The sequence below is a fragment of the Gavialis gangeticus genome, unplaced genomic scaffold, assembly GCF_001723915.1.
Source record: "Gavialis gangeticus isolate Ggan-Ray unplaced genomic scaffold, GavGan_comp1, whole genome shotgun sequence".
Lineage (NCBI taxonomy): Eukaryota > Metazoa > Chordata > Crocodylia > Gavialidae > Gavialis > Gavialis gangeticus.
Window position 1 is genome coordinate 57,954,966 of NW_017729022.1, and position 13,289 is coordinate 57,968,254.

The following is a 13,289-nucleotide window of genomic DNA, read 5'->3' on the forward strand; positions in this document are numbered from 1 at the left end:
AGGCAAGGGGGAGTGTGCAGGGCAATTAACCACACGAGCTGCATTGTGTGCATGAGCACCGCCTAATAGGGCTGTGCAAATCTTCGGTAGCTGATTCGATTCAGAGGAGATTCAGCCTGATTCAGAGACTGAATCTATGAATCCAAATCAAATCGAGAGACCAAGTAAAAGCTCCCAATTGATTCAGAAAGCTTCAGAAAAAGATTTGGCCAATTCGGAGATTTGGCCATAGACTAAACAGGCAGCTAACAGCTGCCTCCAGCTGGTAAATCTGTTGGGCTTGGGGGGAGGGAGGGAGGGATTGGGGCTGGGACAAGCTACCAAGATGGGGCAGGGGGCATGGGATGTGGGCACGGCAGCACTGGGGGTGCGGGCTCCGCCCTGCTGCTCTTTGCCCAGCCGGGGGGGAGGGGCAGGATGCAGGCGTGGCTCACTCCACATGGAAGGGGGCAAGTGGCAGCAGGGCATAGCTACCCCACTCCCAGCATTCGAAATAGCTTCCCCACTCCCAGCACTGCCGTGCCTGCATCCCTCACCTCCCACACCGGCTGGGCAAGCAGTGGCAGGACAGAGCTCTTGTGGCTCCCCCCACTCAGGCAGAGGCAGGCACAGCTGGAGAAGCTGCGGAAGAAGCCCCCATGACTGTGCTGCCCAGCCCCATCCCCTGCCTGACCCAGCCTCCAGCACCTATAAAAAAGAGAAAAAAAAGCCCCGCACCCAGTGGATGCAGGAGCAGCAATTGGGGCCTCTGGGTGCTTGTGGCAGAGTCCCAGCATGTAGTGGGGGGTAGTGGGGCTTGCCCCACCCCCCGCCTGGCACCCGCAGCTCCTCAGGGCACCACATGCTGTCTGGGAGCTGAGGCAGCTCCCTGTGTCAGCTGGAGCTCCCAGTTTCAACTGGAGCTCCCAGTTTCTCCAGCTCTCTAATCATTCCCCCATCTCTTCCTGGGGGGCACAGCCCCTGGATCTGTGCATGGGGTTTCAGCAGACTGCTGCTGCTGGCTGGGGAAATAGTCCAGAGCCACCACGATTACCAGGTAGTAGCGGCAGCCTGCTGTCATCCTGCATCATCCAGAGGCCCCCCTGGAAACAGCTGGCGGAAGCGATCGGAGAGCTGGGGAATCAAACTGAGAACTGGGGGAATGTTCAGGGACCTAAACATTTCCCCATCCCCCAGCTTGATTCCCCAGCTCCTGGTTCGATTTGCCTGGGAGCTGGGGCAGCTCCATGTGTCAGCCAGAGCCTGGCAGTGCTCAGCCCCAGCAGCCCCAGCTCCCAGACAGTATACAGTGCCCTACCGAGCCACACTGCACCCATGCCATGGGGTAGCTGCTGCACAGTGGGGCTCTGCCACAGGTACCCAGAGGCCCCATTTGCTGCAGCTGGTGAGTGCGTGATTTTTTTTTTTGATTTTTTTTTTTAAGTGCTGGGACTAGGCTGGGGCCAGGCAGGGCAGTCATGCAGGCTTCTTCTGTGGCTCCCCCCACCTGGGGAGTGGCAGGAATAGCCGGAGGAGCAGTGGGAGAACCTGCAGCCGCCTGGCTGTGCCTGCCTTTCCCTGGCTGATCTGAACTGTGGAATCTCTGAATCGAATCACTGTCCTCTGAATCAGTCGAATCTGCATCAAATACTTACCTATTTGCACAGGCCTATTGCCTATGCACCATGACTGCCCAGGACACAGAGTTGCCCTGCCAATTCTGCTAAGATGGCTCTCAAGTTATTGTGCCCAAGTAATAACAATAGCAGTCTCAACTGGGACAAAGAATTTGAAAGTGTCAGTGAGACCTGAGGACCACAAGTTCACAATTTACTATTTCTTTCATCAGCCTTTTTGATCCAGATCCAGAACTGACCATATGTTATCTAGGAAGAACCAGAGAACAAAGTGGAGAGGGTTTTATTAGAATTGGGCCCAGAGACCTCTCAAAAAGGCAGGAAAGCCCTGTTTTTCTGAAAAGTCTCCTCAAAGAAAAGTAAATGTTTAAAGAGAGATGTGATCTGAAACCGAATTGTAACCTAGCTGAGTCAATTCCTGACAACTATACTAAAGTCCACATACTAGTAATTTACATGCTTAGCTGAGGCCAGCCACAGTAAGCCTCTATCTTAGTTATCATTCAATTCAAAAAGTACACACTGCACTCCAGGCTTCAAGTCAATGAAGCTAGAAGACAGTATCAGAACCATCAAAGGAGCTGAAAGTATAACCAACAAAGCAGTCGGAAATATTCTTAAGTTACATGGGAAAACCCATATATCACCCCACACGCTGCCCTCTGGAGCTCTACATAAATTACTATATTTTAAATCAGTGTGACTCTACTATCTAAAATCCATCATTAACCACAATAATAATCTAGATGGAGCAAGGTTAGAGTTGTAGGAGCACTGCTTTAAAAATACTCAGATTAATATTGTTCAATATACAAAAAGAGCTCTTCTTGGCACTTGGATCTGCTTTCTCAAAGAAGCCAGAGTAAGTATAATCCTTGCTAGCACAGTGTGTGTTGCATAATTCTAGAGGACAAAGTCTACTTTTGCTTCCAAATAGAAGTTACTCCTTTACCTCCTGTGGTAGAAGTTTTGTACTGTGAGGCTAAAGGCCTAAATCCAGCTGATGACATGTGAAGGGGGATGCAGTTGCACCTATGCTCATTTCATAGCCAAGGCATCAGTGCATTAGACACCATTGCAAACTCTGAAACAAATGTCTAAAGAAAAGTTTGACATAAATAAGTTTCTTTCATTTGGTCAGAGAAGGGCAGCAGTGCCACTGGAACCAAAAAATAATTAATTAGCACATGAGCAAGCACTGAGCTCCAAGCAAGCAAAATAATCCATGGCATTGTTGAAATAAGCCTGTTTTCAAGTTCACCAAAACAAAACAAAACATGCAACAATTTTTTCACCCTTAGTAGTAAAAATTCCTGTCATCTTCAGGTTGTTTTTGCCATTTTGAAATTGAGTTGAACCCAACTGGTTACAAAAGTCCTTTATAGCTATTTGGCTAAGCCTTCTGCTCACATGATCAGAACGTAAATTGGAAGCTATTTGGAATGACTTTCTCAGAGAGAGAGGCTGCATTTGTTAAGCTCTCTCTGAATCATTCAAATTCAAGTTTTGAACATTTGTAAAACAAGAGTGCATATGTTCTTGATGGTTTATATCAGAATATTATAAATCACATGTAGGATGGTATGTAAGACCTACAATTCCCTGCAAGTCTTCTTTTAATTGCTTGGTGTTATAACCTGACTGTTACTCAAACACGGTGCCTGTATTTTCTCTGTGTTATTATAAGGTTCATTAAGTTAAGCTTTTAAGGCAGGGGGTTAACACACAGGTCCTGAGCTCCCACCTGCTGCAGTTCCCCCTATCACTCTGATGTGGGTCTCCAGGCTCCCCCACTCCTTCCTCTGCCTTCTGCTTTCGGCCCTGCCCCAAGGGATAGGGCTAGACAGTGCTCGATACAGAGGGAGCCCACAGTCGGGGCGCTGTGAGTGGAGGATGGGGCACCTTCTCAGCATGGTACAGCAAGGACCTGTGGCCTATGCTGGTGTGGCCCCCACTGTTTGTGGTCACTGTTGGTGGAGCCCTGGCTGCCAGAAGTTGAACAGGCCTGTTTTAAGGGACACAGGATGCTTTTTAAATCAAATCGTTCATACCTAGGAGGGAGCTGTGGTACTCCAGCTATGCTACCAGATGTCTTCAGGGTACTTGGCCTAAAACGCTACATGACACGTTGATATAATCAGTTCCTTCTGAGATAGGATACACTTAAAAATTATTTGCTAAGGCACGGATAAACCAATGGATAACACTGGTGGATTTGGTAAGCATCCTTCAAGAGCAGGCCTGTAATCAACTAAAAAACAAATCAGGTCCTTCTAATTTTCCCTCTCAAATTTTCATACAACACACTACTTTAAATAACGAGGGAATGAGAAGCCCAAAGAAATGGTGAATAAACAAATGAATCAATAAGGAAACAAATGGTCTATGAAATCTATGAAATTAAACTGTACTGGCTTTGGGGTGGCACTAGATTCCAGGAGACTTCCAATAAACTTTTGCTTTCAGCTTCTTTAATTCTGGGCCTGGTATGAATTATTTCTAAGCTTTGTCCACAGCAAGTAAAATATTTACCATGATTATTACCAGTTAGACACTATGCAAGCTTGTCAATGTACCTTAAATTTGGTCTTGCCACACTCCAGTTCTACCTGCCAAAAGTATTTTATAATTTGAAAGCTTTATAATGTGCACAAATGGCAGAGACCAGCAAACTGATCTTTATTTGGGGCCTCAAATCATCCTCTTGTGCTACATACTGTACAGCTCTACCAACAAGAAAGGCATCACTATGGTGAATTCCTGATAAAACTTGAATGTGAACCCCAGATTTCCTAGGTTTTGTGAGTTAGATGCCCTAACATCTATGATCTTATGTCTTTGAGTTTATTCAAAACATTTCACCTAATGGTTTCTGTCTAAAATTTTATCCTGAATTCTCCAATCTTGGACATTTTTACAATAGATGCCCTGTTTAAATTGGTATGGTGAAATCAGACATAAATTATGTAGAGTGATGCATTAAATCATCTGCTTCCAGGTGACTGTTGTTTAACAGCCTTTGTTGTTAGTTAACTCTGTCTTTAAAAAAAACTAGTTCAATGCTGACACACACAATGATGTAATTAATAAACATCCATTTTATAGGGAACAAAAACAAAATGGTTAAATATTACATCCATGCAGAAATGAGTGTTATGAACCTGTAAAGCTTTTTGAAATTAAAATTGACTTAGGAGACATTTCTTATAGACCAATCATTTTGATCTGCTTTGAAAGCTAATGAGAATGTCACAGTTTATGAATGGGTACAGCATGTGGTGTTAAACTCAACCAAGCATCTCAAGATGTATACGTACATACTTTAGCCCAGTAACTTCTTCTATTGTTACTTGGTCTTTCCCTCCTTGTTCTACATACAGGCAACCCTCGCCATTCACGGGGGGATACGTTCTCGTAATCCCCGCAAATGGTGAAAACCGCAAATAAGGCACTATGTTCATGAACACAGTGCCCTCGGCAGCTGGGGGGGCATGGCTCCAGCGGCAGAGGGAACACAGCGGCAGGAGCCTGGTGGCAGCAAGTGCAGAGCTCCTGAGGAGCTCCTGGAAGTGTATGAAGTGTATTTAAAATGTGGGTTCAGCATTCACGAACATTTGAAACCGTGAATGCTGAACCCACAAATAACAAGTGTTTCCTGTACTTTGAAACTGGTTTTCATGCTAATTCATGGTAACAGCTGCCCCAAATGAACTTCTCATTATCTTTCAAACCACCCCATGAATGACAACTGCTTTTCTCCACACTGCTATAGAAGCTTTGGGAGTAAACAAGGACTCTACCTTCCACCTTTTACGTAGACATTTGTTACAGGTTTTTTCCCCCCTCTTCCTTATATACTTTTTTCCTCACTATGAGAGTTATGGGCATATACAGTACTGAGCTTTCATTTGGTCCCCACATTGCTAACTATTTGCCCAAAGAGGGCACTGTTTCATATAGTAAGTCTTACCTGTGCAGTGAAGAAAGCTGGAGTCAGGGATCCTGAAGGAAGTGCTGGGCTGTTGAGGGCAATGGAACCAATATCGGTGCTGGAAAGAACCATGGGAGGGGCGGAGATTTCCAAGCCTTTGGGTTTCTTAGCCTTTGGGGGAAGAGATGGAGATTTTGTCTTGGAACCTGAAGAGAGGTTCAGAGGCTCAAGAGAATCTGAGTCATGGCAACTGGACTCGAGGAAGAAGCTCCTGTGTTCTGAAGGGAGGGGTGAGTTAGGAGACAGAGATGGGGACCGTGATGAGGATGGTGAAGTAGATGAAATGCTAGCTGCATTTGGCAGCATTAAAGAAGATATTTTAGCTGACACTGAAGAAGCAAGAAAAGCAGAGGCAGCTGCTGCTTCAGAAGTAGATGGCAGCGACACAATGGGCCTCATCACTTGTTTGTCTGTTTTATTCGTCACAAATCTTATAACAGTCCTGACTTCTTCCACTGGTGTGTTTCCTTCTGACTTCTCTTCCAGTTTTTCTGTTTTGATTGGCTTGAAAGTGTCTGGCTGATTCTGCAGAGAGTTGATGGTGAAAGACGAGTACAAGCCAGAATGGATATATTCATTACGGCTTGTGCTTTTTAGCACAGACAAGCTCTGCTTGTGCTGTTCTCGGCTCTCAGAAGGTATCTTACAGTCGCTGTCCTGCAGCAAAAGGCTCTCTCTGCTGATTTCTATGGCATGTGGATCCATTTTTAAGATTTCAGGAAACGAGACAAACTTGTACACAAACTTTTGTCCAATCACTTTCTTGATGATGTTCTGTGAATACAAAAAGCAGATGCTAAAAAATTAGTGTTTTGAATACACAAAGTGTAATGACACTTATGATTCATATGAGTAGACTAACATTGCTTCATACTCAAAGCAAATAAGACGGTAGCAAATTTAACATGTCCCTGCCCCCACCCCTTTAGGCTCAGTCCCAGCCCCCTATATTTAACCATGGATGATGTTCTTCCTCCTCATACTTGAGGGCCTAAGTCAATTGTCTCTACAACGTAAGTGAACAGTAGGCTCCTTCATCTTCTTCTGAGGCTGCCTAGCAACCTTTCCTTGTCAGTGAGAAAAAAGCATTCCAATCACCTTTTGGGTTGAAATCCCTTCCTCTTTAGAAAAACTTCTAGAGCAAAGGAAACACTCCAACTTACCCTCTCAAATTCTAAAGCCATTATCCTTTAGGTTTAAGCATTTCCTTTGCAACATTTGCCAATTATAAAACAGCTCCCCAACTCCACACTCATTTAGGAGCATGAAACCTCTCTGCTTCGCCCAGAACATTTTGTAGCAGCGTAAGGGGCTCCGGCCTCGAGAATCTTGCCCATACTTGAGTATGATGACACATCGCTCAGCAGGCATGAACTAATTTATGACAAACTGCTGTTTGCACAGGGTGGGATGTCACAAACCTGGGAATTCTGGCTGTCCACATGCCTCAGCAGTGCATGAAGTGTGTCTAGGGAAGCAAACAAACTCCAACAGCAATAATAAAATCCCACTGTGTAAGTTGCTGTTACTATCAGCACTTATTTTTCTGCACATTTGGCCTAATAAAAGTGTCTTTATAACTCGATCTAGTGCCCTCTGAAGTCACTGAGAATATGGCCACTTACTTCAGTGGCATTTGGTTCAAGCCCTACATCTCATAATACACAAGTGTCCATTATGGGGACAGATGCTACATAGTATGAGCTCATGAAAAGGAAGACAGCATTTGACATCCATGCCAGGTACAGTAGAAGCGGGCTGCCAATACATGTGCTTAGGGGAGGGGCAGGGGGACCGTTTTATTTAGAGTGGTTCCCTGCATGAATGATGCGTGCCCCCCGCAGCTGCGGGAGCATGGCAGTGGTAAGCAGGGGAGCTCCTGCAGATGCCAGTGGTGACGTCCAGTGGGGATCACAGACCACCCTCAGATGCTGCAGGCAGTGTCAGCAGCGGGGTGGCAAGCAGCAACTGCCCACAGGTGCCACCAACAGTGTCAGTGGTGCCTTTTTGTAGACAGTGCACCTCCATGCTCTGGGGGTGCACGTGCACCTGCATGTACCCCCTACACATCACCCCTGGTTCCCAGGGAGCTGCTCTTAATTGAACTGCTTCACTGTCATGTGCATTAAGACCCTGCTGGTTTAAAAATGGCCACAGGATGCTTTACCTAAACCTCATTCAATGAGGTTTAGATACAGCACCCCCATGGCCATTTTTGAACCCATGGGCTTATACTCATGGCAGTGAGGCCATGCTGAAGCGTTCTAATTAGAATCCGGAGCAGACTCAGTTAATCTAGTTTGCTCTGACACATGTTAATTGGAACACGAACTAGCACTTGTACAGGCAGCCCATGTTTCCAGATAGTTTGGTAGTGATTCTTGTTTCAAAGAGTTTCACAATGAGGCTGGTGACTAAGGTTTCTGTCCTTGAATGCCTTTCTGAGGAGTACTCCTCTCTGGTGCAGGGCTTCTCCTCATAGGTAACATTCTCCTTGCAAATATTTGTTCTGTTCTTAGTAAGGCTTGCATGAGCAGCTGCGTTATTCCTGCAAACCTAATTTCTTCTTCAGTCAGGCATCAGTCTGAGACCCCTGTTTTCTCATATGGACTATTTGATCTGCTTGTTTTGTGTGTGGGGGGGAAGGGGGGTTAAGAAGTCTCAGTTCCTATCTATACATCTGTGTTCTTATACAGATCCCATCAATGTACTATTTGAGATCCTGCAAGACATGAATGGATTTATCAAAACACATGAGAAGGAAGGAAGTGCTGTTATCTTTGTTTTATACATGGGGGAACTGAGAGACACAGAAAGTAGCTTGCTCACATTCATAGAAGGAATTTATGATTGAGCTGAGAATGCAATCCAGGTCTCTTGAGTCTCTCAGTCCAGCCCTTTCACTATCCTTCCTTCATCCTAAGTTGTACATATATCTATGCAATGATGAAAATGATCACACAAAGACTATGATTATATTTCTAAAACCTCAGGACATATTTAGCAAGTGGAATCAAAGTATTTGTTTGTTTTAATTCCTCTGGCTTCATTTTAGAACTTGGCCTATATTTTTTTCTGCTCTGATGTAGATGAAACATCAGATGGACTCAGTTTTACTCCTCCCTGACTCATTTATAAACCACACACTCATTTTAAAATGATCAAACATAAAACTCAAGGCTATTCACATAACAGAGATAGTGTTTTTGTTCAATATTTTAATTTGAAAAAAAAATTCACTTCTGGTGCCTGAGGGTTTGTTGCATCCAGCACTGGCAAGTAATGTTGTGCTTAGAACATCTGACTCCAAGCAGGAAAAGATTAAATACATTTGAGAGGCTCTTTTACATTGGAGTAAGCTTGAAAAAAAGGAATTCCTCTATAACAAGCAATCTAACTGGCTGGTGCTTTGATGCTTCCTTCACTATTATTAAATGTATTTGTGTTTTAACAAGGACTCTCAGCACAGTATGAGCCTGCAGCAAAGACCTAATTAATGATGGGTGAAGCTTAAAAGATTCAGTTCAGATATGCCTCAAGTGTTTTGGATGCTTCTCTTAAATACTGAGCATAAGAACCCATCATCAAAGCACGAGCAAAAATAAGAATGCAATTTAATTAGTAATTTAAGAAACACTGCTGTCGATATTGTATTCAGAAAGGGACAGCTTAGCTTCAATAAAAAGCTTTATTTTCCTTCACTTGCAGGTTTGTTTTCATGGGTCCATGGATGGATCTAGGATTTTGAAAAGGGGGGTGCAGATGTGGTACATCATCACATATAACACAATACATATTTTTATCAGGTTAAAAAGAAGCTAGAAGCTTTACTAATAGGCTAATGGTCTAGGAGTCTATTATTCAGTTTAAGGTTGGAGCAAAAGCAAATATAAATTTGCTGTGTTATATGTATATAAAAAACCCACAACCAACTAGACAAAATAATTAAAAGCGCTGTATAATTAAAAGAAATTGGTTCAGTAGTCCTGTAGTCATTAGAATTAAATGGATACCTCTTTTTCAGATTCATAAACTGAAATCCAGCCTTCTTGAGCATCTTGATAACTTTTCAGTGAAGTATTGAATGCACTATCTCCATGTCTGAGTTAATGTTTTTCACTAGTTAAAAACAGTCTGTAGGGCTGTGACATAAGAGCTACATAACCAGGAGCAGGGAAGAGACAGCAGAATTGCAGAAGAAAGAATACCTTAAGTGGAACATTAAGACTATTAAAAAAGAAGAAAGGTTCATTAACACCTGTAGAATGAGGAGTTTAGAAGGAATCCAGTGGAGTATAATGAGCCACAAAGCCAACTGTCTCCTTCACTGCTGCTTGAATAGAAATGCTGCTGCCACTGCCAACCCTGCTGCTTTTGGGTGTAGTAAGACTCAAAGGAGGTGCAAATCCAGTACTGCCCTTCCCTCCCTCCTCACCTCCCCCATGCCCCCGCCCCAAGATCCACCCCTGCACTGGTCATATCCCATTCAGAACTATGAAAGATATTTCAGATGAGACCAAATAGCCGTAGACTTAGCTCCAAATGTTAGCTAAACAATTTTCTCCCAATATCTGATAGCAAAGAATGTTTCATTTATGCTTATGACAATTCTTGCAGAGCAAGTTTACTGTTCACCATACTGTCAAAAAAACACACATGCACATTTACATGTTCAAACTTACTGTTTAACTGATGATAAACTACCGCAGCAAGTAATCTTGCTTTTATTTATGTCTACTGGCCTGTCCAGAATGGTACATTAATGCTACAGAAGGGGCACTAGTGGATAGGGATGCCTGCTATATTGTTGCAGATGGCGGAGGAGAAAACTAGTTCACTGAAAGCATCAGGGCCTCCACTTTATCAGTTTAAAAATTGCCTGCAGTTCTTACCAGGAGACAGTAATCTCTGTAGTATTTGGTGCATAGACTGGGAATTGGGAAACCAGAGTTCTAATCTCAGTTCTTCAGCTGGCTTCTTGAGCAACTTTCATCAAATGACTTAAACTTTGTGCTCCCTTTTCTTAACTTGCAGTACAGGAATTATACTGTTTACTCACCTTTGTAAAGTCCTGCGAGCTTACTATTATTACCTATGTCTATGACCACTATTATTACCCAGATCTACACTAGAATTGCCACCATGATAGGGAATGCTTAAAATGTGGTTGTTCCTTAACTATATTGTCACATGGCTTGCTTTTTCCTGTGTAGACCCACCCATATCACTGCAGCTGAAAGGCTTGTAGAGATGGATAGGGAATATGTATCCAACTGTATCTGGATTTTTCCCTATACATAGCAAAAGTTTTTCAAAGAGCAAAAGGACAATCCAATTTTGATCTGAATGTTGGCAGGCTGATGTCTGGATTTTCTCCTTGTTTTTGTTTGTTCTTTTATTCCAACAGATGAATGAATGAGGGAACATTGTAGCAGTAATTACTTATCAATTAAGGTTTCAAGTCAGAGATGCATTACTGGAACCATCCATTTTTCAGGGTGGAGAAAAATGCCACTGTAAATTACATATTGACTGCCTGCAGTTTTCTGATCAAGAATATGTTGAGCATGTGTCAGCAGAATGTATCTACATGCCAATAAACAACCATACTTTTGTTAGTGTCTTTATCATACTGTAGGCAGAATTCCTTCTGATTGTATCTTTGGAATGAGCTAATGATGTGCAAGATTTTTACTTGCCTGGACTTAGACAAGGAGTGCCTACATAACACTGACCTCACTCAACCTTCACTGTCAAGAAATCTTGCATGAACAAATTAAGATAATGGTTGTGGTCATGGATACTTGTGAGAATGGAATCTGCGGGTGTTTGTAATACTGCTGTTATTGTCTCCAGCTTGCAAGTCACCTTGTATGGCAATCCAAACCACCAACATTCAAAATGAAGATTCTTCACTGAGTGTCCACTAAATGAAATAGCTGGAACATACACATTTTTGTAAGGTACTGATTCCATCAGTTTCCTTTCTTAATGGTAGTAGCAGAGAAAGAGTGATGCAACTGAAGTAACAAGGTACTTCTCCATTGTATCTTTGGCTGTTTTTCCAAATACCAGTAGCAAAAAGTATTATAGGGTGCATCTACAAGTCGTCCTTGGTGATGTAGCAATGCACCATGTTGCTGTACATGCTATGGTAAAGTAGCACTCATGTGGGTCTACAAGTGATTGGCAGCTACATCGCTGTAGCGGTGAGCTCCCCCATTTTAGCACGCCACTATAGCAATGTAGCGTCAAAATCTAGCCATGTGCTGCACACACAGTGCAGTACAGGCAGTTACTTCCAAAAGGAAGTATTAAAGCACTGTGCTGTAGCAACATCATCATATGGCAATGTGTAGATGCATCCATAGCACCCCTGTCCTGTCTGAGAATATATAGTAATGATTGTCAGTGTCATCAATAAGAGGCAATGCAATTCTGGAAAAGAATTTTGGCTTTGAAAGAGCTATCACTACAACAGGCAACATCACCACCGCAACACTGCTTTGAAGGAGATTATCCCGATTTTATTTAATGTTCTTGTGTGCTTTACAGTAGCGTCTATGAATTCCAACGGTGGAGCAGAACCACACTTGTGCTGTACAAACACAAAAAAGTCTGTCCTCCAAAGAGCTTAAAATGTATGTATAAAACAAAACATAAGGGATACAAACTCTTGCTTCTCTATGTCCTGCTGCTCCTGGAATATTTAATCCAGCTATTCTCAACCAGGGTGCTATGATACCCTGGAGTGCATTGAGATCCTTTCAAGGGTGCTGCAGGGTGGCATACATTGTTACCGCTATTAGATGTACAAACTTGATTCACAAGATACACCCAGAATTTTCAAATCGGAAGCCACAGTGTCAAAAACATTTGGACCTGTTGTGGCCTTTCCGAGTTCATTGCTCTATTGTTTTTCTGTAGTCAAAAAAGGAGTAAAAAGTAAGAGCTTGCATGTTCCTCAGGGTGCCTTTATCTGAAACAGTTGAGAGCCACTGACCTAAAAGAATCTCAGCCATTTACAAGCTCTTCGTCCAACTTTATGCCAGGTAGCTTGCGTAGCTATACATGACACTGCATATGCAGTGTAGACATACCATTATGTTATCTTCCTGTTTTCTCCTCCTCCAACGCTTTTCTCCCATCACAGCTGCAGCTCATCTGTGCCCTTCTAACCCTTTTACTTGCTCCAGGGAACCCATATGTATCCCATTTCTTCTCCTTTGTGCCTTTCTTAACCCATCAGTTCCCTTCTTAACCTCCCACTCTTTTCTAATTCATGCTTTAGTTTCTCCCATCTTAAAAGCCCCATGCTTGACTACCTTTGATTTTCTCTCTCATATCCCACTTCTCTCCTCTGTTTCACTTCCAAGCTAATTGACTGTATTGTTTACCATCACTGCCATGTGCTCTTCTCCTTCAGTTCTATCCTAAAATCTATACCATCTGTCAGTCACTCAAGTCAGTCAAAGAGCTTCCATTCCTTGCATCCCACTGAAGACACATCCAGCATAGTCTCTAATAAACCCTTCCTAGTCTTGCTAAATTCCAGAATCTACATCTCCCTTGACCTGACAACATCTAATATCCCTTATCAGTCACAGAGCACACATTAGGCTTAAAGAAAAAGATGATCAAACATATCTTAAAGCAAAACAGACTATAACCAGCTCTATCTT

At 43.1% G+C, this 13,289-nt stretch overlaps 1 protein-coding gene across 1 annotated transcript in view; it reads right to left on the reverse strand.

Moving 5' to 3' along the window:
* The window catches only part of ELK3 (ELK3, ETS transcription factor), a 61,930-nt gene that overhangs the window by 20,288 nt on the left and 28,353 nt on the right, over positions 1-13,289 (reverse strand). Inside the window, exon 3 of the mRNA XM_019515051.1 lies at positions 5,587-6,381. Within this exon, the coding sequence (XP_019370596.1) occupies positions 5,587-6,381 (795 nt within the window). The remainder of the gene's footprint in view (positions 1-5,586; positions 6,382-13,289) is intronic.